Genomic DNA, 25553 nt, shown 5'->3' with positions numbered 1-25553 from the left:
TCTTCGTTTTTATAATTTTTCAAGACAGGGTTTCTCTCCAAGTCTCAGCTACCCTGGAACTTTCTTTGTAGACCAGGCTGGCCTTGAACAGAGAGATCTGCTTGTACCTGCTTCCCAAGTGCTGGGATTAAAGGTGTGGGTCACCACTGCCTCCCTAATGTTTGCATTTTAAGTAGCAAAGGAAGACTTTCCCTTTCTCTCCTTACTTCAATACACCCCAGATTATCACTGAACACTTTTTCACATGTGTATTTTCTAATTACTGAAGTTGCTGCTTTAAACTTAAAATAGTAAAACTTGAAAAGAAAAATAATCAGAAGTTGGTAACATCCAATTTGTATGAAGAGTACTATATAGTTAATTCTTAGAAGTATATAACTATTTAAAATAACCAGTTGTTTAATATATATTAAGTATATGGTTAATTACATAGTAATACTGATATGTATAGTTATATAGTAACTATATAATTATACAACTTAGTTACTATAAAACAATTTAAATTGGGGCTGGAGAGATGGTTTAGTGGCTGTTTGTCCAGAGGACCCAAATTCAATCCCCACCACCCACTGAAGAGGCTCACAGACACCAATAGCTCCACTTCCAGGGCAAGATGGCAATTCTGACCTTCAAGCACCTTCTGTCATATGTACATACCCACACATAATTTTTAAAACATCAAAAGTAAACTTTAAAAAAAAATAAATTTCAGCCAGGCACTGGTGGTGTATGCCTTTAATCCCTGAACTTGGGATGCAGAAGCAGCAAAGTATCTATGAGTTCAAGGCCAGCCTGGTCCACGGAGTGAGCTCAAGGATAGCCGAGGTTACATATGGAAACCCTGTCTCAAAAAGCAAATAATAATAACAACAACAACAATAATAAATTATCATGCTTGGTGATCAATAAAATACATAAATACATATTCTTCATCTGAAATAATTATCATATGTATGATTTCCAAATAATGTGATGAAAGACTTGATAAACAACTTAATAAAAGACTTAATAAAGAGCTATAAATGAACATAAAAATTTCATAAACCACTTCAACATAAAACAAAAAATTTACCTGGCCTATCTGTAAATGAATTTCCTTTATAGCATTTGACAAGGATCCTATAATTTCCTTTATGTGAATGAGATGAGTTTCTTCAATATCTTGAAATTTCTGGATTTAAAATATAGAAGTTTTGATTATAAAAAATACATATATACATACAAATATATACTTTAGAATTAAAAGAAGTTTTAGAAACTATTTTAATATAGACAACTAAATTAAATAAATTGGCACTATGTTTAAAATGCTTCTAGACAAAACACCTAATAATTTAACTTTTTGTTATTCCATTCTCTTGGGCAAGTATAAACTTTTTCAGAGTCTGAAGCTACTAGAAGTTAAACTCTAAAATCAGGATTTTAAAAAATTAGGAGAGGGCTGGAGAGATGGCTCAGTGGTTAAGAGCATTGCTTGCTATTCCAAAGGTCCTGAGTTCAATTCCCAGCAACCACATGGTGGCTCACAACCATCTGTAATGAGGTCTGGTGCCCTCTTCTGGCCTGCAGGCATATATTGTATACATAATAAATAAATAAATATTAAAAAAAAAATTAGGAGAGCCAGAAGATAAGAGCATTACAAAAGTCAGAGAGATTTCCAAAACTAAAACTTGATGCTAGCAGAACAAAGCCTTACCACCACTCGATTCTGAAGTTTACAATCTGGTCTAAGATTCCTAACATGCCTAACTTTTAAAAAGCTAGCAGAGTCTGTGGTCAGAGAACCTTGGGGAAGCCTGAGGGACTGTCTCAGCAATTTTCTACCGAAAGGAGGAATGCACTGGACCAGCTGAGGGTGTTGTCTGGGGTAGGAAGACGGGAACGCTGCAATGAAGGAAACTTTCCCAGTTATGATAACATCTTTTCCCAGAGAATAACACTGCTAGCTCCTGCATTGCAAAACTCATGATCAAAAACTCTAGAATTACTAAAATAATGGAACCTGCGTCACTTGGCTTACCCCACCGTTTTCTAAGGAAAGTGTGTCTTCATTCCCTTTTAAGAGCTTTACCAAATAAGGTATATTTTGAACTACCCAGAAGTATTTTTTTACTTTTTATGTGTATGAGTGTTTTGCCTGCATGTTTATCTGTGCACCACATGCCTGCTGTGCCTGAAGAGGCCAGAACAGGATGTCAGACCCCCTGGAACAGAAGTTACAGATAGCTGTGAGCTGCCATGGGGATGGGTACTGAGACTTCAATCCAGGACCTCCGAAGCAGCCAATGCTCTTAACCACTGAACCATCTTAGAAGTATCTTGAAGCGTAAATTCACAAATAACTCAAATACAACTCTGAGATGGAAAGATTTTTTTTTAAGGATAGAAAAGAATGTGAAAAACCATTACAATGGAGAAATTTGGGTCTCTGTAAGAGAAAATATGCTAAGCAGTTTGAAAATGGAAGTATTAATTGAGAGGATAACTTAGATGGGATTTAAGTAATGTCAATTGTAAACATTATCAGTTTCATCATTTATGCTGTATTACTAAAAAAGTTGGTTAATCTGAGTACAAAGAGGCAGGCCTAAGAAAAACTTAATAAAACAGATCACAGAGACATTCAAATACAAACAGAGGAATTTAACAAAAAACCAATTTCAGTGTTGCATTATAAGAATAGAGACAAACAGTCTAAGGTTTTCAAACAACCAACGTTAATATATCCAGTAACCTTATAGGAATTGCCTAATGACAGAGTAAGAGCTGAATGGACTCCTGTGCCAAAGTTAGAGTTAAGAAGATTCAAAGAAGCAAGTCTCATATGGAATGCATTCACCTTTTGTGAAGCAAATGTTAAACTCGTGGTCAGTCTGTAATAGAATTAGCCCTAAAGACTGGATAGAATAGATTAAAGTGTTTTTAGGAACTGGAACTATACTTCAGGTAAAGCAGAGCATGAGATCAGTCAAATGAATAGGGTCAGGACGACAGTAAAGAGTATCAAAACAATATGTGGCTAACACAGCAATGAATTTGTGGGAACATGATTTGTTACAGCAATGGAATACTCAGATTAACATTCCCTTAAATTTAGAAAGAAACCATAAATTAGCATATGTTTCTGGGAAAAATACAACAAGCTATTATAAAGAACAAGGTACCACAGCTACTGATCTTCCAAAGACACCAACAGCCCTACCTTTAAAATGGCTGATACACAAACCTGCATGGGTTGCACAATGGCTTTTAACAAGAGAGAAAATACAGACTTTAGAACAGCTGGTACAGGAGCAACTAGATGCTCAGCATACTGAAGAATCAACCAGCCCTTAGAATTCTCTGGCATTTGCTGTTAGAAAGAAATCTGGAAAAGGGAGAACGGTAACAAAGCTAAGAACTGTTAATAATGTGATTCAGCCAATGGGCTCTCTACAGTCTGCCATTCCTCTGCCTTCTCTGTTGCCTAAAGGATGGTCACCTATAGCTACTGATTTAAAAGATTGTTTCTTCACTATACCTTTACAAGAAAAAGAGAAAAATTTGCCTTCCCAGTGCCTACTTATAATAATTCTCAGCCCGCAAAGAGGTATCAATAGGTTCTCCCACGTGGAAGGTTAAATAGCCCCACCCCGTACCAATATTTCGTAAGTTAGCAACTGGGAATAATACTTAAGCAATTTCCTGAATCTGTAGTTTACCATTCATGGATGGCATTTTACTATCTAATTCAAATGTAGTTGCTTTAGAAAGAATGTTTGAAGAAGTAAAGAAAATTTTGCCTTGTTGGGAATTACAAGTTTATCCCAAAAATACAAAGGAGATTCTATTAATTATTTAGGCTATAAAATAGGTTTACAGACAGACAAAAAAGGCACAAATTAGAAGGGACTGACTGCAGACTCTTAATGACTTCCAAAAATTACTAGTAGACCTTTCCCATCTATGGTGCACTACTGAGGTAGAACCTGATGAACTGATTAACTTAAACAAAGCCTTATGGTAACATGGACTTAAATAGTCCCAGAAAATTATCAGATGAAGATGACAGAATAGGCTCTGGTTGAAGAGAAATTACAGAAGACACATATGGATTGATTATGTAGATCCAAATCTTAACTGCATTCTGATCATATTACCCTCCAAACATTCTCTCACAGGAATTTTAATACAGAGAGAATATATTTTCTTAGAATGGCTCTTTTTACCACATAAACCGAGTAAAAAAATTAAAAACTCATGTGGAAAAGGTCTCTGAGTTAATTCTAAAATGAAAACTGAAACTTCGTCAATTAGCAGGAATAGACACAGCAGAAATTATAGTACCTTTTAATAATAATGAAATTGACAAATTATGGGAAGAAAGTGAACCCTGGCAAAAAGCTTATAGTAATTTGTTGGAAGAGATTAACAACAACTATCCCAAAAGCAAGAGAATTCAACTTATACAGAGAACTAACTGGATCCTTCCTAGCACTGGAGCCCCTATTTTCCATACTGATGCAAATAAATATGGAAAGGAAGGTTACAAATCAGAAAATTTAAGTAAAGTGGTTCAAAGTCCTTATGATTCTGTCCAAGAGTCAAAATTATATGCTATTCTCATAGTACTAAGAGATTTTAAAGAACCTCTCAACATAATTACTGATTCACAGTATATAGAGTTGGTTTATATATTGAAACGGCTGAATTTATGCCAAATAATACTGAATTAATTATATTATTTATTCAGTTACAAGATACAGTCAGGAATAGGAATCATCCCATATACATAACACACATCTGATCCCATACAGGTCTGCCAGGTCCTCTAGCACAAGGTAATACAGAAATTGATCAATTATTGATCAAAAATGTGCTGAAGGCCTCAGAATTTGATTTAAAAAAAAAAAAACAACAAAAAACTTCGTGTCAACAGCAAAAGTTTAAAAATGATTTTTTTTCATCACGTGGCAACAAGCCAAGGAAATTATAAGGAAATGTTCTACTTGTTCTTTACACAACCAAACACCACTTCCTTCAGGGTACTCAAAGGAATGAAATCTGGCAGATGGGTGTGTTCCATTTTGTAGCATTTGGAAAACTAAAATATGTACACCACCATTGATATTTATGCAGGTTTTCAATGGGCAACTGCTTTGAGTTTGGAAAAAGCTGATTCAGTAATTACACATTTCCTGGAAGTTAAGGTCATCATAGGTATACCTGTACAAATAAAGAGGGACAGTGGTCCAGCATTATGTCTCTAAGAATATTAAACAGCTTTTTACTTATAATAATAATATAAATATTATGTTACAGGTATACCGCACAATTCTACAGGCCAGGCAGTTATAGGAAAATCACACTGACCTTGAAAAGATATGCTAAGCAAAAAGAACAGGATGACTGACAAAGACCCCGCAGAAACGGACTGCATAATGCTTTGTTAACTTTGAATTTTTTTAATGCTAATGAGAAAGATACAACAGCTATGGAGAGACATTGGATAGCAGAAAAAAACTACAAAATTAAATCTGGCAATATACTTTAAAGTTGTACTAACCTCAGAATGGAAACCAGGACATGTGTTATGTTGAGGAAAAGGTTTTGCTTTTGTTCCCACAGAAGAAGAAAAGTTATGACTACCATAAAATGATAAAGATTTGATTTAAACAAGAGACACCTCTTAATTAAAAGAGATGATAGTTCACCAAACAGTATGGCGTTTAATCTAAACTAACCCATAAAACCAACAAATGCTTTTATAACTTGCCAAAAGAGAATCGCCCCCAAATTAGGGCTAGGGAAGGATTCTGTTTCTGTCTTTCCAGGAGAATAAAGGAATCCAGTTAAGAAATCTGAAGACCACTGGACAAATGAGACAGCTGAAGAAAAAAGACAAATCATCCAGAAAAAACTGTCCCAAGAAAAAACTGGCCTAATGGTATATCACATTTCCAACAAGATAAAATTCCATAAATATTCCCAAATGTTTGTTTCTGCTATTCTCTACAGACATATAATGCAAATGGTCTTTTTGTAGTCAATCTAATTAAAAATTAAAGCTGGTTTTAGAGTTGGGGGTGTGGCTCTTTTCGTCTATAAACCCACATGTGTTTATTAAATTAAAATCCAAAATCTCTGTCTCATGTCAGAAAAGCCACCTGATATGGGACAGAATAAAAACAATTAAGGACTATTTTATTGCCACTAATCTCATAATCCATTGGTTTTATATTGACTCTTTAGCAGTTTTTCTTAAGATGTAAAATTTACAAGATTAATATATATTCTAAACTTTTGTCATATTAATAGTCATACAGAATACTAATTTTAGAAAAAGGTTTCATCTACCTTCCTGTACATGATTTTGGGTTTGAGTCTCTATCAGTTTTCTGCAGTGAAACATGAGCATGCCTAACAGCAACCTTTGAAGTCTCTGAAAAGAGGATGGGGCCCCACAGTGACAATTTATTCAGGACTATAACACCACTAAGCTGAAAACCACCACCTAAAGATTGCCTTTCAACTCCAGAAACTGCTCAGAACAATTCTGAGGTGGCTAGCTGAGATGATCCAGCCTCATAGACTAGCCAGGACTTGAGACAAGCCCTGCACTTTCCCATTATGCAGAGACTGGACAACAAATGATACAGCTATCTCTCCCAGGACTTGACAATTAACCTAAATTTTTCTTTTCAGGATTCCCTAAAGATACTGTCACACCCAGAGAGTGGGAAGTAAATTTAAGAACATGACATAAACCTTCCCAAATTGCTAGTTCTTGAAAGTTATTATTACCAACTGTTTAGAATAATAAGGAAATGCAGGTTATTATTAATCACCTATTAAAATCAAACTTGTAGTCACATTAGGTATGTTTTCAAGGTCAAATAAAGATATTTTAGATAGACATGTCATCTTAAAATACTTCCGATCTACAGCATAGGCATTTAAGATGTTTTAATAACATAGGTTCTTTTTTTTTTTTTTTTTGGTTTTTCGAGATTGGAGCCTGTCCTGGAACTAGCTCTTGTAGACCAGGCTGGTCTCGAACTCACAGAGGTTCTTTTTTTTATGACAATGAGACATGCCTGCTCCTGGAAGCATCGATCTACTTCAGAGAAGATAATGGACTTGAAGAAACTCCATCCACATGGAGTTTACTTTCTTTGTGGCAAAAACTAAGCCACTGGGCAAGAAAATGCCCTTGCCTCGACTGCTGACAGCATGCTGTCCTAATGGGACACGCAGGACACAAAAGAGAGTGACTGTAAAATATCATCTAGGTAAGATGGACAGCTCTTTAGAATACCCTGCTTTACAGAAAAGTCTGTCGGATATGTTAGGCCTGTAGGCTGAAGGTGGAAGCCCAACTCTGCAGACAAAACTTTGGGTGACTGTCCAGGCAGCCAGCTGTTTTTGTCGTTTCTCACATGTTTTAGAAGTTGCTTGCTTGAGCTTCCTGCATACTCAGTTAATAATATTTCCTTCTTAGGTCTTGAGGGAGTTGAAGACTAGATATAGTTTTCCTTGTTTACCAGACACAGAAAGCAAGTTATGATAGAAAGTGAATTAGGTACAACACTTGGAACTCAGCAAGATAGGATGGATAATGGAGTATTTTCTCTGAATTTGTCAAATGCAAATGGACTAGACATTGTTGATATATTTATTGCCTTATATATTTATTACATATAGTTATTGTATTTATTGTATGTAGTTGTTCTATTTGTTATACCTTTCTTTGTTTTATATAAAAATAAGAAATATCATGGTATATTATTTGTGTTTTAATAAATAAAGATGGCCTGAAGATTAGAGGGCAAAGCAGCCATACTAATCAGCCATACAGGCCAGGAAGTGGTAGCACACAACTTTAATCCCATGACTCAAAAGACAGAGTCAGATGGATTTCTATGAGTTCAAGGATACCCTGGGATACATAAAATCGATCCAGAAACAGATTCAAGTGATGGTGGTTCACATCTTTAATCTCAGTGTTTGGGAGTCATAAACTTTTAGTCCAAGCACTAGTGAGTTGGAAACAGGAACGATATGGCTGGGCAGAGAAAGGAATATAAAGGGAAGTGACAGCAACTCAGGAGTATTAAGCCTGAGGATTTGTGGAGACAGGCTCTCTCCCTTCGGTCTGAAGATTTGGTAGAAGTAAAAGGTCTCTCTAGTGGTTGGCTGTTTTGCTTTTCTGATCTTCATGCTGAACCCCAATAACTGTCTCTGGGTTTCTATTATTCACGCTACAGGAAAAAAAAAGCACACTGCTAACTCACGTTATTACTCTAAACTAGTAACTACTACTAATTCAGGGTAATTCAACAGTAGGATATGAATATTGTCTTATGTGTTTAAGGATAAATGAACATTTTTCTTAAACTTAAAAAAAATTGTACTTAAAATTTTTGTGTGTTTATGTATGTATGTACATTTGATGAATGTGCCATGTGTGTAAAGTATCTGGAGGAAGTCAGAAGCAGGTTTTAGATGCACTGAAGCTGAAGTTAAAGGTGGTTGCATACCTGTGTGCATATTAATGTGTTGAGTGCCAGCACATGCATGCTGCAGAGTGTATGCAGTTAGAGGACGACCTAAGGTGTCAGTCCTCGCCTTTGACTTGAAACGGTCTCTTATTACCCAGCTAGCATATACAGGCCAGGGGTCCCATGAGTTTCCAAGGTTGTCTCCACCCAAATTGCATAGGAGCACTGGACTACATAAACACACTGAGTGTAGCACTATGTGGGGTCTGGGGCTCTGAGCACCAGTCCTCACTCCTGGGTGTCAAGCACTTTATCACTAAGCCATCTCCCCAGCCCAATAAATGACCTTTCTTGAACTTTCCCCTCTTATAATGCTCACATTCACTATTACATTTAAAAATCATAATCTCGTCAGCCACCAAAGATACCCAAAAGCAACATCTTGCTCAGAATCTATTTTCACAGAGAGCAATATCATTGCATCCAAGTAAACAAAATTTTCATATTATGTTTATAATTTTTAAAATATTCCATAACTAACTGTGGAAAAGAGGCAAGAACGTAAAGCGAAGTTACATTTTAAACTGACATACAAAAACATAAAGGCTATACATATTAGTGGGGTACTATGTAATATTTTGATCCACATATAATGTTTATATCAGAAAAAGCATTATCTCCTCAAACATTTATCAATTCTTTATGTTAGAGACTTTGAACATAACAATTTCTTGCCCCATCTAACTCTAACTTAGTACTCACTGAACTTCTCTTCCCCATCTCCAGGCCGCTAACAGCTACCATTCTACTCTCACAGAAGTTACAATTTCAGCCATTCTTACTCTCTACCCAAATGAGAAAACTTAAATCACACACACTTTGAGTAAGTACAAACCATACAGCTCACAAACACCTGTAACTCCAGATTTAGGGGATCTAAAACCCTCTTCTGGCTTCCTCCAGACACCTACACACACGGCACACTCACCAAATGTAGGTACATATGTATACACACACACACACACACAAACACACACACAAATAAAAATAGAGGTTTCTTTAGGAAAAAAGGGAAAGAAAAAAATAGCAGGAATCAGTTTTACTGGTATATAGCAGCTTACAACTACTATTAGAGCCAGAAGGGTAAAGCAAAAAAGTCATAAATTTGAGGCCAGTTTGGGCTACCAATGGAAATCCTGTTTGAAAACATAACAGGAAATGGACAGACGGCTCACCAATTAAAACCAATGTACTGCTCTTGCAAAGAACCCAATGGCTTATAACTGTCTCTAACTCCAGTTTTAGGGGATCCAATGCTCGCTTCTCATCTCTGTGGGGACACATTACATAATTTTAAAAAATTATCTTAAAAAAAAATACTAGGCAGTTGTGTGTGCCTACATACAAGTGCACATTACATGAGCTATCAGAAAGAAAAAGAAAACCATTAAGAGAAAATATACACACTAGCAAGGATTATTTAAATCAGAATAAACTTATCTCTCTCTTCACAAGTAGTGTGGTTCACATCTGTTCAAGTAAATTAATATTCATTTACAAATGTCAGAGTAAATAATTAAAATGCTATTTTGAAGAAAATGCAATGAGAAAGAAGAAAAAGATAAGGAAATGGAACTATGATGCTGGAAAATGCTCCCTCCCCACCCCCAGTTTTCTGAGACACAGCTTTCTCTGCGTAGTCCCTAAAATGTCCTGGAACTCAATCTGTAAACCAGGCTAGTCTTGAATTCACAAGAGATCAGTCTGCCTCTGCCTCCCAAGTACTGGGCTTAAAGGTGTGTGCCATAACTTCCCTACTTAAAAAAAAATACATTAAAAAATATTTATTTATTTATTATGCATACAATGTTCTGCCTGCATGTATCCCTGCAGGTCAGAAGAGGTCAACAAATCTCTTTACAGATGGTTTTGAGTCACCATGTGGATGCTGAGAATTGAACTCAGGACATCTAGAAGAACAGCCAGTGCTCTGAATCTCTGAGCCATCTCTCCAGCCCAGAAAAACACTTTCAAAATAATACTATTAAAAATATTTGCAAAGCTGGATATGCTGACATACACTACTAATCCTAGCACCTGGGAAGCAGAGGCAGGTGGAGTTCTGTGAGCTCAATGCAGGCCTGGTCTATACAGTGAGTTTCAACAGAGTCAGGGCTACATAGTGAGACTCCATCTCAGGGGGAAAAAATGCAGTGTCAAGAACAGAAATGGTGGTTCCTACATGAAATTCCAGTATTCAAGATACTAAGGCAAGAACGCAAGCTGGAGGCCAGCTTGGTTCACACAGAATCTAAAAAACAAATATACAAACAAAACAAACAACTTATTTGTGTGTATTTATAAAATTATAGGTTTGAGTTGGATCCTAGATCACACAAAGTGTCGGGAGAGAGTCCACTCCACAGAGCTGTTCCCTGCCCTGAACACACATAATTTAAAAAAAAAAAAAATTAGAAGGTCAAGAGATGTCTCAGCAGTTAAGAGCACTAGCTGCTATTCCAGAGGACCCATGTTCAATTGTCAGCACCCACTGACAACTATTGGTAACTTGATAACTATAGTCCCAGGGGTCTGATGCCCTCTTCAGGCAAAACTCCCATGTTTAATTTAAAATGTTAAGTAACATCAATAAAGAAAATTACTGAACAGCAAATTATAATTCCTATTCTAAATTAAGTGATTAACTGCAAGTATTTTAATCAGCAGAAATGTAAAATTAACAAATCAAGTAACATGTTCATTTTTTATTGTTTTTTCAAGATAGGTTTCTCTGTCCTGGCTATTCTGGAACTGGCTCTGTAGACCAGGTTAGCCTCAAACTCAGAAATCTGCCTACCTCTGCCTCCCAAATGCTGAGATTAAAGATGTATGCCACCACTGCCACAAGGATAAATACACATTCTTAATAATTTAGATGTCAAAACATCATTTGCTGCAGTCTGTGACAGTCTTCTTTGCAACAGAAATTTGACTAGTTTTAGAGAATCTCACTGAATACAACTAAAGCCTTCTTGTGGAAGCATCATCTTTTCCGTTTAACACAAATGATGGAGCCATTTTGCAGTCATTACGTATGGCCGCACTGACACAGCATGGCCCAGTTTTCTTTTACTGTAGCATTTACTTGGGTCTTAGCTTCTTTTCATCTATCAAGTTCTCAGTGACCCATGCAAATCAAACATGAACTCATCATGGCTTTGTGAACTCATACTATCTTAAAAAGGCTCGGCTTATAATTTCTTACCCAAAATCTTTGGGGCCAGGTATGTTTAGAATTCAATTTTTTGATTTTTAAAATAAAGACAAGTGGTACTATAAAAATGTGACATATTTTTAGTGCTATCAACACAATCTGGTGCTTATCAATCACACTGATAAGCATATACATTCGGTCTAAAATAATCAAAATTATAAACAACTTCCCACAGATTCAGGTCAAGTTTTGCTGTCAAATGAGCTACAATAAAAACAATTCTGGGTTTTCAGAACTTTGGGGATTCAAAATTGTGGCTATGACAACAAATTACATCTGGCACTGTAACAGCAACTGGTATATCAAAATCAACATACTCTCTAACTGAACATCTGACCTGCTCTCCACGGGTCAACAAAGAGCTTCAAGAAGCTTCTCCCATTCTTCTTTACCAATGCACTTGACAATGAAAATCTGAGAATTTCTCTCCCTCCCTAACCCCTGCGACTTCCACAGCATTTGCAACTCTCATCTAAAATGCACCAGACCCTCGTCTTTCTCACCTGAAGGATGCTGACTTCCAAACTTTTCCAGCTTTGCGGCTGGAAAAATGCATTCTTCATAAAACTGCCAGAGCTAACTTTTAAAATACAGACCCAATCATATTACAAGCAAACGTAGGTGAATACCAGGCTGCCAGATGCTCACAGGAGAACATTGGTGTAGTCCAGTCTCCATCTATCTTTTTAACCTCATTTCTTTTAACTATTTCTATACTTTTGATTTTTCTCAGTTTTATTTTCTTTCTAGAATATAGCATCTATTTTATCCTTTGGGCCCCAAAGCCTAGGACACTTCTACCCTGCTGTTCTACTTACTCATTTTTTAAGTCTCATTTTTCCTTATTTTTATATTTTACATTTATTTATTTATCTATTTATCTATCTATCTATCTATCTATCTATCTATCTATCTATTTATTTATTTCATGGAAGCAGGGGTGCCATGACTCATGTGGAGGTCAAAGGACAACTTGCAGGAACAAATTCTCTCCTGCTACCAAATGGACTTCAGGGATTGAACTATGGATGTTAGGCTTGGCAGCAACTGTCTTTCCTTGCTAAGCCATCTTGCCAGTCCCAAGTCTGTTTTAAATGTAACTTCTCTAAAAGAAGTCTCCTGACCTCCTGTTTTAAATTAAGTCACTCCTATTATTTTATCCCCTGAAAGCCTAGTCCTTCCCTGTATGACATTTATCAAAATGTGTGCATTTATAAGCATGTGTTCCATGACTGCCTCCATCCTCTATACTGTCACATGAATGCACCCTGCATTTAGCACAGTGCCGTTGACATAATAGGTATACATGAAAGTGAGTACCTACACCTTCTGGGTTGTGAAATGTTAAGTCATTTATTTTCTTGAGAGGAGACACACAAAAAAAACCTAGCAATCAAAGTTTCAGATTTATCAAGACATTTTTCATATCTAATATATGTCCACCAAAAGAGAAAAACTATTTTAACTGCTGAGAAAATAAGAATACACAAAGCATCCAATCCCTGTCCTCATATAATTTACATCTCAATGGAAAAAGACACAACAAACAGGAGTGAAGGCGCCAGCGGTGTGGCCCCTCAAAAATGATGACTAAAACATTCCAGTCTCCTCATTAGCCTCAGGTCCAGAGCTGCAGCACACCGTGAAGGATATGCAGCATGACATGGTAAACCACACTGTGACCTGAAGAGTCCTCACTATCTACTAGACGAAATTAAATTCCTATCGTATTAAATGGTACTAGATGCTAAGAACATAAAACAAGAGTGGGAGCAAAAATGTTATAAGGTAGGATTCATAAAATACACCTATCTTAAAATAAGCCTTCAACTAGGACTGAAAGAACACCAAATTACATATAATTTACCCAAGTTAAAAGAACACAAACATTGCCATTGCCTACCTTCCTCCACTAAATTTATTATTATCATTATCATTATCATTATTATTATTATTATTATTATTATTATTGGCTTTTCAAGACAGGGTTTCTCTGTAGCTTTGGTTCCTGTCCTGGAACTAACTCTTGTAGACCAGGCTGGCCTCAAACTCACAGAGATCCGCCTGCCTCTGCTTCCCGAGTGCTGGGATTAAAGGCGTGCACCACCACCACCCGGCCCTCCAATAAAATTTAAGCACTGTGAGAACAGAGTTTTTTCATTGTTTTGTTTACTGCTGTATCTTCATTACTGAATATCTTCCAGTTGCATTCTTACACAGAAGTAAATCATAAATATGATCATAAATCATATCCTTCACGGTGTGCTGCAGCTCTGGACCTGAGGCTAATGAGGAGACTGGAATGTTTTAGTCATCATTTTTGAGGGGCCAGCACTGTCTTTACCGTCTACCAATGCCTTCATTTTCCTCAACGATCTCTAAATAGCTCTTCTTATTTATTTGACTGAACCTTTATGACATGTTACAGTCTGTATATGAAATGTCCATCACAGGATCATGTGTTTCAACACTTGTTCCCCAGCTGTTTGAACTGTTCTGAGGGAGCATAGAATCCTTTGGACAAATGTGCCTAGCTGGTCGATGTAGATAGGGCCATGGCCTGAGGAGTCTAATTTAGCTCTAGTTCTAGACCAAACTTTGTTTCCTGATCCTCTCAGATGTAAGAACATAACATTATATTCTTTCTTCTCTATCATGATGGACTACATGTAAACCACGAGCCAAGGTATATCCAGCCCTTTTTCTCAGGTGTTTAGGCACAGTAATATGAAAAGCAACTAGTATGTATGAGAAGCATTAACACTCTGGCATGTTAGCTCTTTATCTCCAAAACAAGAAGACAATATAAATTATTACAGCACCGAAATGGTTCGTTTAAATTTTCCTAATATTAAAAAAATAAACAAAAACATTCTATTATTTAATCAGCATATATAATCATTCTGTCTTCAATTTAAAGCCTTGAAAATACCAACCTGAGCTGTTTCTGTCATCTTCTGTTCAAAATCAGCTTTTGTTAATGCATACTTTTCCACATAGAGTTTATAAGTATCTGTAGCTTTCTTAGATTTAACAGCTGCCTGTAACAAAACAAAAGCATTTAAGAACGTATTTATTTTAATGTTATGTGTACAGTGATTGTCTTCATGTATGTCTGTGAATGATATGCCTTTCTAGTGCCCTCAGAGGGCAGAAGAAGACATCAGATCTCCAGAACCAGAGTTACAATAGGTGTGAGCCACCATATGAGTGATGGGAATCAGACCCGGGTCATCTGCAAGACCACCCAGTGCTCTTAACTGCTGAGCCATCTTGCCAGTCCACTCCTCAAAAGTATATAAATATAAAATATAAACAGAGCTATTTATTTATTTATTCAAGATTTACTTATTATGTATATAGTGTTCTGTCTGCATGTATGCCTGCAGGCCAGAAGAGGGCGCCAGATCTCATTACAGATGATTGTGAGCAACAAAGCAGTTGCTGGGGACTGAACTCAGGACCTCTGGAAGAGCAGTCAATTCATCTCTCTAGTCCAAACAAAGCAATTTACCTTGTATAAATACCTGGGTCCTACTACTATCCTATTATACATATTCAAATACTACAATCCCAGTTAGGCATGCTGGTACAAGTCATTAAATCCAGTGTTGTGAGGTACAGGCAAGTGGATCTCTTAAATTCAAAGCCAGCCTGGTCTACATAGTGAGTTCTAGGTCATCCAGGAATACATAGTGAAACCATCTCAAAAAATAATAAATACTATTGATAATAATTAAAAATCTGAAAAAGATCCAAAAAAATGACAAAGTTCCTGCTCCAAGTATTTTGGATAAAGAGTAAATATTAAAGTAACCTATCTTCCAAATTTTCCTTTAACTATTAACTTCTTTAGCTTTTTGGTTTAAAAATAATGTTTTTAGTATTTATTTTTTTCATTTCCATATTTTAAAATTAGCTGGGTTTTATTGAGTAAATCTTGTTTCACGATGCCTTCATTAACTTCTTCATCCTCTCTAGTGCGATTCATATTCACTTATTTCTTTGCAGAACCTAACACATTTTTGTTGTGATGCTTTTTAAATTTAAATTTCATCCAATGAGATTTCTTATTCCAGTTATTAAATGCATTAGCGCCCTGTCTCAATATTAGATCTCTTAAATGTGTTCTAGAATCTTACCTGTTTGCTCATTCCAAATGGGAGGTTTCTGGGTTTTCCCTTCCCAGGAGATGTGAAGTACACTCACTTCACACCTTCCACACATTACTTTATCATTCACATGCTCAACCACTGAGTTTTCAGGTTATCCACTGCCAACTCTCCAAGATCTAATCTAACGTGTTTTTAAAATACAGTTTTAACTACTCTCCTTTTAGAATATTAGTGACAGGTTCTATAAACTGACTCCAGATCAGGATTCTGCACCTATAGTTTACGTCTCCAAGACCCCAATCTCCCAGAGTCTGTGGACTTAGATGGCTGTTTCATGTACATGGCTTTCAGCTGAGAGCCAAGTTCTTTATGGCTTATCAGAAATGGGAACTTCTGCTCTCCTTTGTCATGTAAGAGTCAAATCTCACCTACCTTAGGAACTTGAGCCCAACAAATTTTGATTACAATCTTTTCATGTCATCTTGGCTGCTGACCCCCCAAAACAATCCTCTTCCTTTGAATTCATTCTTGGCTTTTCTGTTCATAGTTTATTTATAATTGCTGTGTTTGAAACAGAAGGTTTCAAACTACAAATTTAATTGAACCTCATCTTTTTCTTGCCTCCCAATTTTTACTCATTATATAAACTTTAAAGGACTTATTACTCCAAATCCCATCAATGTTTTTATTTTTTTCTCAACTAACTTCTATATGAAAGTATACATTTGTTTTTCTAACTAGATACATTAAATATTTTACTAAGATTCCAAAATTAGTTTTAAATGAGATACATGTCAAAGAAATGAATGGCTGAACTGTTTTAGGAGGAAGGGAAAGACTGGGAGTGGTGGTGCATGCAGGAGGCAGAGGCAGGTGTCTCTGACTTTGAGGCCAGCCTGTTCCAGACTATCCAAGTCTGTTTTTTTTCTCAACGAACAACAAAAACAAAAGAAAAAAAGACCTACTTTCAGCTTAAATAGAATAGGGAAAAAGTTATAGTCCACTGCAATGTAACATAAATTTGGCTGGTCAGCAACAACATACATTTAAAGCTTATCTTTAATTGGCTATGTGTTTCTAAATACACTAAATTATTTCACCAATTAATTTACTATGTAAGTATCTGGGGAGGGGGGGTGTCAGTAAAGTTCATGCCATGGAAGCATAAAGACTTTGAGTTCAGGTCCCCAGCATCTATATAAAAGCCAGGCATGGTGGTATACTTCTGTAAGCCTGGTACTGAAGAAAGTAGAGACTCTTGGAGTAGGGACTCAATGGCCTCCTAGTCAGTCTAGCTCAGTTAGTTCCAGGTTCAGTAAGCAGACCTGCCTCAAAAGATAAGGGAGAAGGACAGAGGAGGGTAGATTGACCTCTGGCCTCCACAAGTGAATGCATCTGCTCTACATACACCACACACACATTACACATACAAAGAAGAAAGGAATTTGGAAGTACAGAGATATTTTTATATAATTACCTTTTCTATTTCTCTCTGTGTAGCTCCTTCCTTTTTCAGACGTTCCTGTTCTACACATTTGGCATTGTAATTTTCCTTAGATTTCTGGAGGGCCTGAGTTATATTTTGAATGGCTTGGACTGCTTCCAGAGTCCCTGCAACTTCTTCTTTAGTCTGTTTGATAAGAAGTGGTTCAATAAAATGAGTTATAAAGCACTTACCATATTACCACTCAATTTTTTAACAAGAAAAAAGTTACCTTTTTATGAGACTTTACTTGCTCCTCTCCATACTTCTGAACTTCCTTTATTAATTCCTGTAATTTTCTAACAAGATCCAAATGACAGTTTGCTAACTTCTCTGTAGATGTTTTGAACACATCCCACACTGGTGCAAATGTTCTAAGGGAAAAGCACAGTATGGGGATAATGCATTAAGATAAAAAGGAGCCAGTGAGATGGCTCAATAAGGAAAAGCATGCTTGCCATTAAATCCATGTTCAATCCCCAGAGCCCACCACAGAAAGAGAGAACTGACTTCCAATCTGCTGCTTACATGTGCCATGGCCCAGGTGTGTCCAGTCACATGCACACATACCATCACATACCGTAATAAAAAGTAAAGTTTAAGGTTCTAAATTAAACCAAATGGAATCAATAATGCTATATTCAGCAAAAGTAAAAGATGAAATTAAAATAATGAAATGACCCATAAATTGTGTATGTCTGTCCTTGGTTAATTATTTAAAGTATCTTTGAACCATAGGGACCAATTAAACTTGGTTAATCTTATGTCACAAGTCTTCAGAGTTCCTGCCATTTAATTGTATTTAGGCACATCATAAGCCTTTCTATGATTAACTAGTGTAAAAAATTAACTTATCAAACTTTCAAACTGTGAGTATCCCATTAAAGATGCTTCATCAAAAATAAAGTTTCTCAGGGCTGGAGAGATGGTTCAGTGGTTAAGAGCACTGGCTGCTTTTCCAAGACTCAGGTTTAATTCCCAGCACCCAAATGGCAGTTCAAGACTGCCTGTAACTCCAGTTCTAGAAGTCCCAAAACCCTCACATAGACTAGACACAGGAAAAACACCAATGCACATTAAATAAACTAAATAAATTTAAAAGAATAATAATAAAGTTTCTCTGGAGTGGAGACATAGCTCCACTGAGTGCTTGCCTCACATGTAAGAGACCCTGGGTTTGACTCCCAACACAACAATAATAAAGGTAACAACAATAAAACCTTCTCGTCTGAATTTAAATAAACAAAAATCAATTTTTACATGTGATTTCTTTGTGCCTTCAATAATTTCACACAAATTATTTAACAGCGGCAATCTGAAACCTTTATCTGAGCTTTGTAATTGTACCTGTGTCCTTAAACAACTTACTACCACAGTGTATGGAATATGTCAAATATTTTCCTCCCACTTCTCAATAGTAAAGACTTAAAATATTCAGCAGGCTCAAATACATCAAAGGACTTCTAAACTTACCATCCCTTGGATAATAATAAAATTTCTATGGTTAGTTTAAAACAGTCTAGTCTGTGTAGAATATTCTTTGTTTTTTTTAAAGATTTATTTACTAAGTATATAGTATTCTGCCTGCATGTATGCCTGCGAGCCAGAAGAGGGCACCAATCTCATTATAGATGGCTGTGAGCCACCATGTGACTGCTGGGAATTGAACTCAGGACCTTTGGAAGAGTAGCCAGTGCTCTTTATTGCTGAGTCATCTCCCCAGCACCCTTTCTAAAATTTTTGTTGTTTTTGTTTTTCGAGACAGAGTTTCTTTATGTAACAGTCCTGGCTGTCCTGGAACTCACTCTGTAGACCAGGCTGGCCTCGAACTCAGAGACCCACCTGACTCTGGCTCCTGAGTGCTGGGTGCTCTACAACCACCTGGCCAGTGTAGAATATTCTAAAGATAAAGAATTCTGTGCTCAAGTATTTGCTTAAAAAGTCTCTACTCTAAAGCTTCTAATAGAAAAAAACAAATGGCAACAACAGCCACTAAGGCAAGAGGGCAGAGAACAGAATGACTTATTGCCAACTGCTATAATTTCTAACCAGTAGAAAAATTAGCTGGCACAATCATAATATGCAATTATAAAAAAGTTCAAAGAGTTTAATTAAACTCCTTAGACTAGGACTGTTCTGATCCACCTGCCTCTGCCTTCCGAGTGCAGGAATTAAAGGTATGCACCACCATTGCCCAGCTCCAATGTATTCTTTACACCAAAAGGGGATTCGATACAAGATTTCTCTAATAATAGGTTTAAGGCCAACAAAATGGCTTGTCAGGCAAAGGCACTTGGTATGCAAACCCAATACCTGGGGTCAGTTCTTTTTTTTTTTTTTTTTTGGTTTTTCGAGACAGGGTTTCTCTGTGGCTTTGGAGCCTGTCCTGGCACTAGCTCTTGTAGACCAGGCTGGTCTCGAACTCACAGAGATCCGCCTGCCTCTGCCTCCCGAGTGCTGGGATTAAAGGCGTGCGCCACCACCGCCCGGCTCTGGGGTCAGTTCTTGAAACCCACGCAAAGATAGAAGGATGAGCACTGAGTCCACAAAGGCACCCTCTGCCCTACCTTCCTACCAGTCTACACAAGACAACTGTTGTTATTTCATGTGTGTGGGTGCTTTGCCTGCGTGTATGTCGGCATACCTGTGTGCAGGTCTGCACACTGTGTGAGTGTTTGGTGCCCAAGGAGGCCAGAAGGCAAAGAGTCCCCCGGAACTGAGGTTACAGATGACTGTTAGCCACAATGTGGGTGCTAAGAATTGAACATGAGTCCTCTAGAAGAGTAGCAAGAGTTCTTAACTACTAAATCATCTCTCCAATTCCACAAATTTAAAAAAAGTTAATATATTTTAAATTTTATTTTAAACTTCATTATAAGAAAGTTGCAAATTTAAAGAAAAAATCACTCACAAAATTAACCAGACCGAAAGACACAGCTCAGTGTAATTTCTATGCAGTTAGAGCAGCCACTGGAATGGAAGCCATAAAGCTTCACACTAAAGGTCGTGCTTTCACTACTGAGTGTTTTTATGCCCTTACCTTCCATGAAAACCAAAAAATCCATGACACAGTTAAGAGTCAGAAAAATTATTAACTTTATATCCTCTTTTACAATTTGTGTTTGCAGCTGGTCCTTTCACCATTCTCCTATTTATCCTTTCTTTTCTCTTTTCTACATGTTATTGTTTATGCATGAGTGCATTTGTTTACACACACACAACATACACACACACGCGCGCTTTATTTAATTTCCAAATAAAAAAGAATATGACTTTTTACAGATTTACTTAAGAAATTTCAGCTGGGCAGTGGTAACACATGCCTTTAATCCTAGTACTCGGGAAGCAGAAGCAAGCCGATCTCTGAGTTTGAGGCCAGCATGGTCTACAGAGTGAGATCCAGGACAACCAGGGCTATACAACACGGTGAAACCTTGTCTCAGAAAAAAAGAAAAACGTAATAATAGATAAACATTTGAAAAACAGTCAGAAATTAACTCACCCAAGTTGAGAATAATTGCTTGCAGATTTCGCTAGTTTTGTCATTGATCTGGAATATGCCTCTTCTATTGTAGCTCTGTTAAATTAAATTGTGGTATTATAATACCTATTGTTTAGCAATACAAACATAGTAAAATTACAAAAATATGATTAAAAATGAAAAAATGAGAGCATGCCTCAAAATACATGGTAAAAAGCAGCAGCGGGCCCCAGTGGATGTCTGAAATCATGGACAGTGTGAAGCTCTATGGTTATGGTTTGGATATGTAGTGTCCCAAAAAAAAGCCCCCATGCTGAATGTTCGGTCTCCAGCTGGTTATTCCAATCACTGAGAGGGCATGAGGTTATGAGCCCTCTGCCCGAAGTAATGGATTAATTAGCCTGTAGTGGATTCATAATCTAGTGATATTGGGAGGTGGTAAAAAATAAGTGGTAGAGTCTACTTGGAGGAATTATGTATCCTGGGAAGATAGACGTCACTCTTAATCCTCTTTTTTTAATCTAGCTCTGTGCTTCCTGGCCATCATAAAATAAGCAGTTCCTGCTAGAGTCTCTCACTGCTGTGATAAATGGCTGTGCCTCAGGCTCAAAGCAATACAAATGACTGACCATGGGTAACAGCTCTGAAACAGTGAGCCAAAATATATCTTTTCTTACACTGCCTTTCTCAAGTACTTTGTCATAGTGATGGCAAGTATGAGCAAATAATCTGCCCTTATACATACATCAATGATAAAATTTTAATTTATAAACTAGGTACACTAAGAGATTAACAATAACAGCTAATAAAATACTACAACAACAATAAAACCAGCAAGGCCAAGCATAGTAACACATACCTACTATAATCCCTACACTGAGGAAGCTGAGGCAGGAAAATCACAAATTCAAGACCAGGACACAGTTGAGTTTAATAATCCCAGCCTGAGCTGTAAGAAGAGTCCCTGTACTTAACATACTTAATAGAGTTTTATTATTGTTCAAGACTGTGATGCATATTTAAAATAATGAACCTGGACTGGTGAGATGGCTAATGGCTAAATATATCTGTCACCAAGCTTGTCAACATGAATTAACCCCTGGAATCCACACGGTAGAAGGAGAGAATTAAATCCCACAATGTCCTCTAACCTCCACCCCAACAAATATACACACACATGCACACAAATTAAAGATGCAATTAAAACAATTTAATAATGAGCCTTATGACAATCATTTGCACAAAACTGAATCACTGGCATTTCTGAGGTCCTGAACCTTAAGAGTTTAATTTACTCCTGTATCAAGTCTGAGCAAAAAAAAAAAAAAAAAAAAAAGACTTAATTTACTTTAAAAATAGATCTAAAAACATTAAGTATTTTGCACTAAAAAGTATTAGATGCCGGGCGGTGGTGGCGCACGCCTTTAATCCCAGCACTCGGGAGGCAGAGGCAGGTGGATCTCTGTGAGTTCGAGGCCAGCCTGGTCTACAGAGCTAGTTCCAGGACAGGCTCCAAAGCCACAGAGAAACCCTGTTTCGAAAAAACCAAAAAAAAAAAAAAAAAGTATTAGTTACCAACAGCGTGAAGATTTTAGGCTAAAAAACCAATCAAAGTGATTAAATTCAAAAATTAAAACACACACACAAATTAGTATTACTACATATAAAATAAATGCAGATATGAGGAAAAAACCCACAAACTGTCCTATACACGTAACCTCTAAATGCTACACCCTTTACCTTTTCTATAATTTCCCCTGCCCTTCTCAATTGTGTGCTAACTTTAATAGTAGAATACTCTACAGCCGTCCCCGTCTGAGTGTTTAGTTTGACGGTTCCACGCTGCTTTTCCAGTCTAACTATACTTAGACATCTACATCACCTCAACTTTCCACACTCATCTTCAATTTCTTCCTAGGTGCATGCGAGCACACACACACAAAAACACAACTGCCCAGCAGGTGGATCTCTGTGAGTTCAAAGTCAGGCTGGCCTACAGAGCAAGTTCCAGGATAGGCTCCAAAGCTACAGAGAAACCCTATCTCGAAAAACAAAACAAAAACAAAACCCCACAACTGCCCAGAAAGTACTAACAAAAATACTCCTTTACTGCGATTTTATCCTTTCTCCTTTATCCACCCCCATGAGCACACACCTATCTATTGAGTATGTCAGTATGCTGAGGCAGATCACAAATTAAAGTCAGCTTGGGAAACACAGCAAGACTACCTCATACAAATAGACAATAACAACAACAAAAATCATTGTGCATTTTTAAATAATGCTATAAGTAGAATTTTTTATCGTCTTTAAAAAGTTAATACAGAAAGAAATACTAGCTTTTGTTTGTTTGGTTTTTCGAGATAGGGTTTCTCTGTGTAGTCCTGGTTGTCCTGGAACTCTCTCTGGAACACAGAGATCCACCTACCTTCCCTCCTGAGTGCTAGGATTAAAGACATGTGCCACCAACCATGAGGCGAGGTATGTTTTTATTGTTGTTTATTTTAGTAAAATGGTTAAGTTTAACCAGAAAAACACAAGAATGAAGACATGGTTCGACTCTTAGGAGCACTGGCTGCTCTTCAGAGAATCTGGGTTCAATTCCCAATACCCACATAGCGGCTCACAACCATCCCTAACTCCAGTCCTGGGAATCTGTTGCTCCCTTTTGGCCCTAATGGGCATTGTAAGTCCATGGTACATACAAGCAAAAAATCCATACACATAAAAACGATAAATGTAAAAAAGAAAGAAAAATACTGAAATATCTATGAATTAGACACCAAAAATGTCTGTCAAGGAAAATTAGAAAAACTTGGAATTAGGAAGTAGCTTTGAAGTGGGGGTGGGAGGGGCACACAGGGTGAGGATACATATGAAAAAAAGAGCATCAAGGAACTAACAAGCAAACAGTAAAGGTATCCTAAGAAGCCCATCAGGTGTATCAGGCACAGCTTTCTCCTACAGGACACCTAGGTAAAGTAGCTAAAACACTAAGAAGTAAAAGAGGGGTTTTCATGAACAAAACTTATAAAGAGTTAAGGAAAGCATGAGTGACCTCATTCTTAATGAAGAAAATGTAACATCTGTTAATCTGATTGGCTTTATAAGAATCTAGGACCAGTTGTGGTGGCACACACCTTTAATCCCAGCACTCAAGAGGAAGAGGCAGGTGCACCTCCGTGTCCAAGGCCAGTCTGGTGTACAGAGAGAATTCCAGGCCAGTCTGGTCTACAGAGAGTTCCAGGACAGGCAGGGGTACACGGAGAAACCCTGCCTTGAAAATAAATAAATAATGAATGAATGAATGATGGATGTTGGTTTGTAAAGCTTCCTGATTTTTGAATTTTCACAATAAAAAGTTAAATGAAGGAGTCACACATGGTGACCCACACCTTTAATTCCAGCACTGGGGAGGCAGAGGCAGGCAGATCTCTGTTGCAGAGGCCAACCTGGTCTACACTGTGAGTTCCAGAACAGCCAGAGCGACATAGTAAGACCTTGTCTCAAAAGAAACAAAAAATAGAAAAGATAAAGGACTGGAGAGATGGCTCAATGGTTAAGAGCTCTGGCTGCTCTTCCAGGACCCAGGTTTGATTTCCAGCACCCATATAGAAGCTTAAAGCCACCATACTATAATTTCACTCCCAGGGGATCAGTGCCTTTTTCTGGAGCCTCATCAGGTACCAACACGTATGTGATGCAGATGTACATGCAACAAAAGCATTAAACCATTTTAAAAATAGTAAGAAAAAAGCACAGCAAAAATAATATAAAATGTGTATTTCCATATTGAAGTTTTTGAAAAGTAAAAGAACAGGCAGGTGTGGTAGCACTTATCTGTAATCCTAACACTTAGGAGGCCAAAGGAAAAGGAATACCATGGGTTCAAGGCCAACCTCGGCTACATAGTGAGGACCAGGACAGTCAGGACCACGACTCAAGAAAAAAAATATTTTAAAGAAAGGGGCCAATAAGATGGCCACCAACACTAACAACCTTAGTGTGATCTCAGACACACAGAACATGGAAGGGCAGAGCCAGTCCTGTAAGTTGTCTTCTGACCTCCAAACAACTCAGGAGATTGTGATGGTCTGAGGTCTAAATATTTCCAGGGTGGTCTGTATTCTGTATAATTCTGTCAATTGTATTTTAAATAAATGCTGGTTGACCAGTAGCCAGGCAGGAAGTATAGGCAGGACAACCAAACAGGAAGTAGAGGCAGGTCAAGGAGAACAGGAGAATTCTGGGAAAAGGACGCAGTTGTGAGCCCGCCATAGAAGAAGCAAGATGTGACTGCTTCACCTGAATAAAGTACTGAGCCACATGGCTAGCATAGAGAAGAATAATGGGCTAATATATGTTATAAGAGTTAATAAGAAGCCTGAGCCAATGGGCCAATCAGTTTATAACTAATGTAGACCTCTGTGTGATTTCTTTGGAACTCAACGATTAGGAACTGGGCAGAACAGAAACCTCAGATAACACCAAGGAAGCAGTAAAAGTAACAACTGCCATCAGAAATTAATAGGACAGGGAATTTATGTTGTAATACCTAGGATAATAACTATTGAAAAATATAAAGCAGGCATTACTTCTAAACTAATAAAAGAAAACAGATTTTTACAAAAGCCAAAAGTAGACAACAAATTGAAGGAAAAAAAAGCAAAATAATACTGAGATTGACAAATCATAGCTCTACTGGAAAATAAATGCA

At 37.2% G+C, this 25553-nt stretch overlaps 1 protein-coding gene across 2 annotated transcripts in view; it reads right to left on the bottom strand.

Annotated features, from left to right (window-relative positions):
* The window catches only part of Fcho2 (FCH and mu domain containing endocytic adaptor 2), a 103477-nt gene that overhangs the window by 62274 nt on the left and 15650 nt on the right, over positions 1–25553 (bottom strand). For both annotated transcript variants that reach the window (XM_041663250.1, XM_041663251.1), the window contains 5 exons: positions 20858–20932; positions 17588–17729; positions 17350–17502; positions 14694–14798; positions 1073–1171 (listed from right to left, as the gene is read on the bottom strand). In XM_041663250.1, coding sequence (XP_041519184.1) covers positions 1073–1171; positions 14694–14798; positions 17350–17502; positions 17588–17729; positions 20858–20932 — 574 coding nt within the window. The remainder of the gene's footprint in view (positions 1–1072; positions 1172–14693; positions 14799–17349; positions 17503–17587; positions 17730–20857; positions 20933–25553) is intronic.

This window comes from Microtus oregoni, unplaced genomic scaffold (genome assembly GCF_018167655.1).
Source record: "Microtus oregoni isolate MIOR12 unplaced genomic scaffold, Mior012 000014F_ref0000157, whole genome shotgun sequence".
NCBI classification, from domain to species: domain Eukaryota; kingdom Metazoa; phylum Chordata; class Mammalia; order Rodentia; family Cricetidae; genus Microtus; species Microtus oregoni.
The sequence above is the reverse complement of the archived record's forward strand: the minus strand, read 5'-3'. Positions and strand labels throughout refer to the sequence as shown.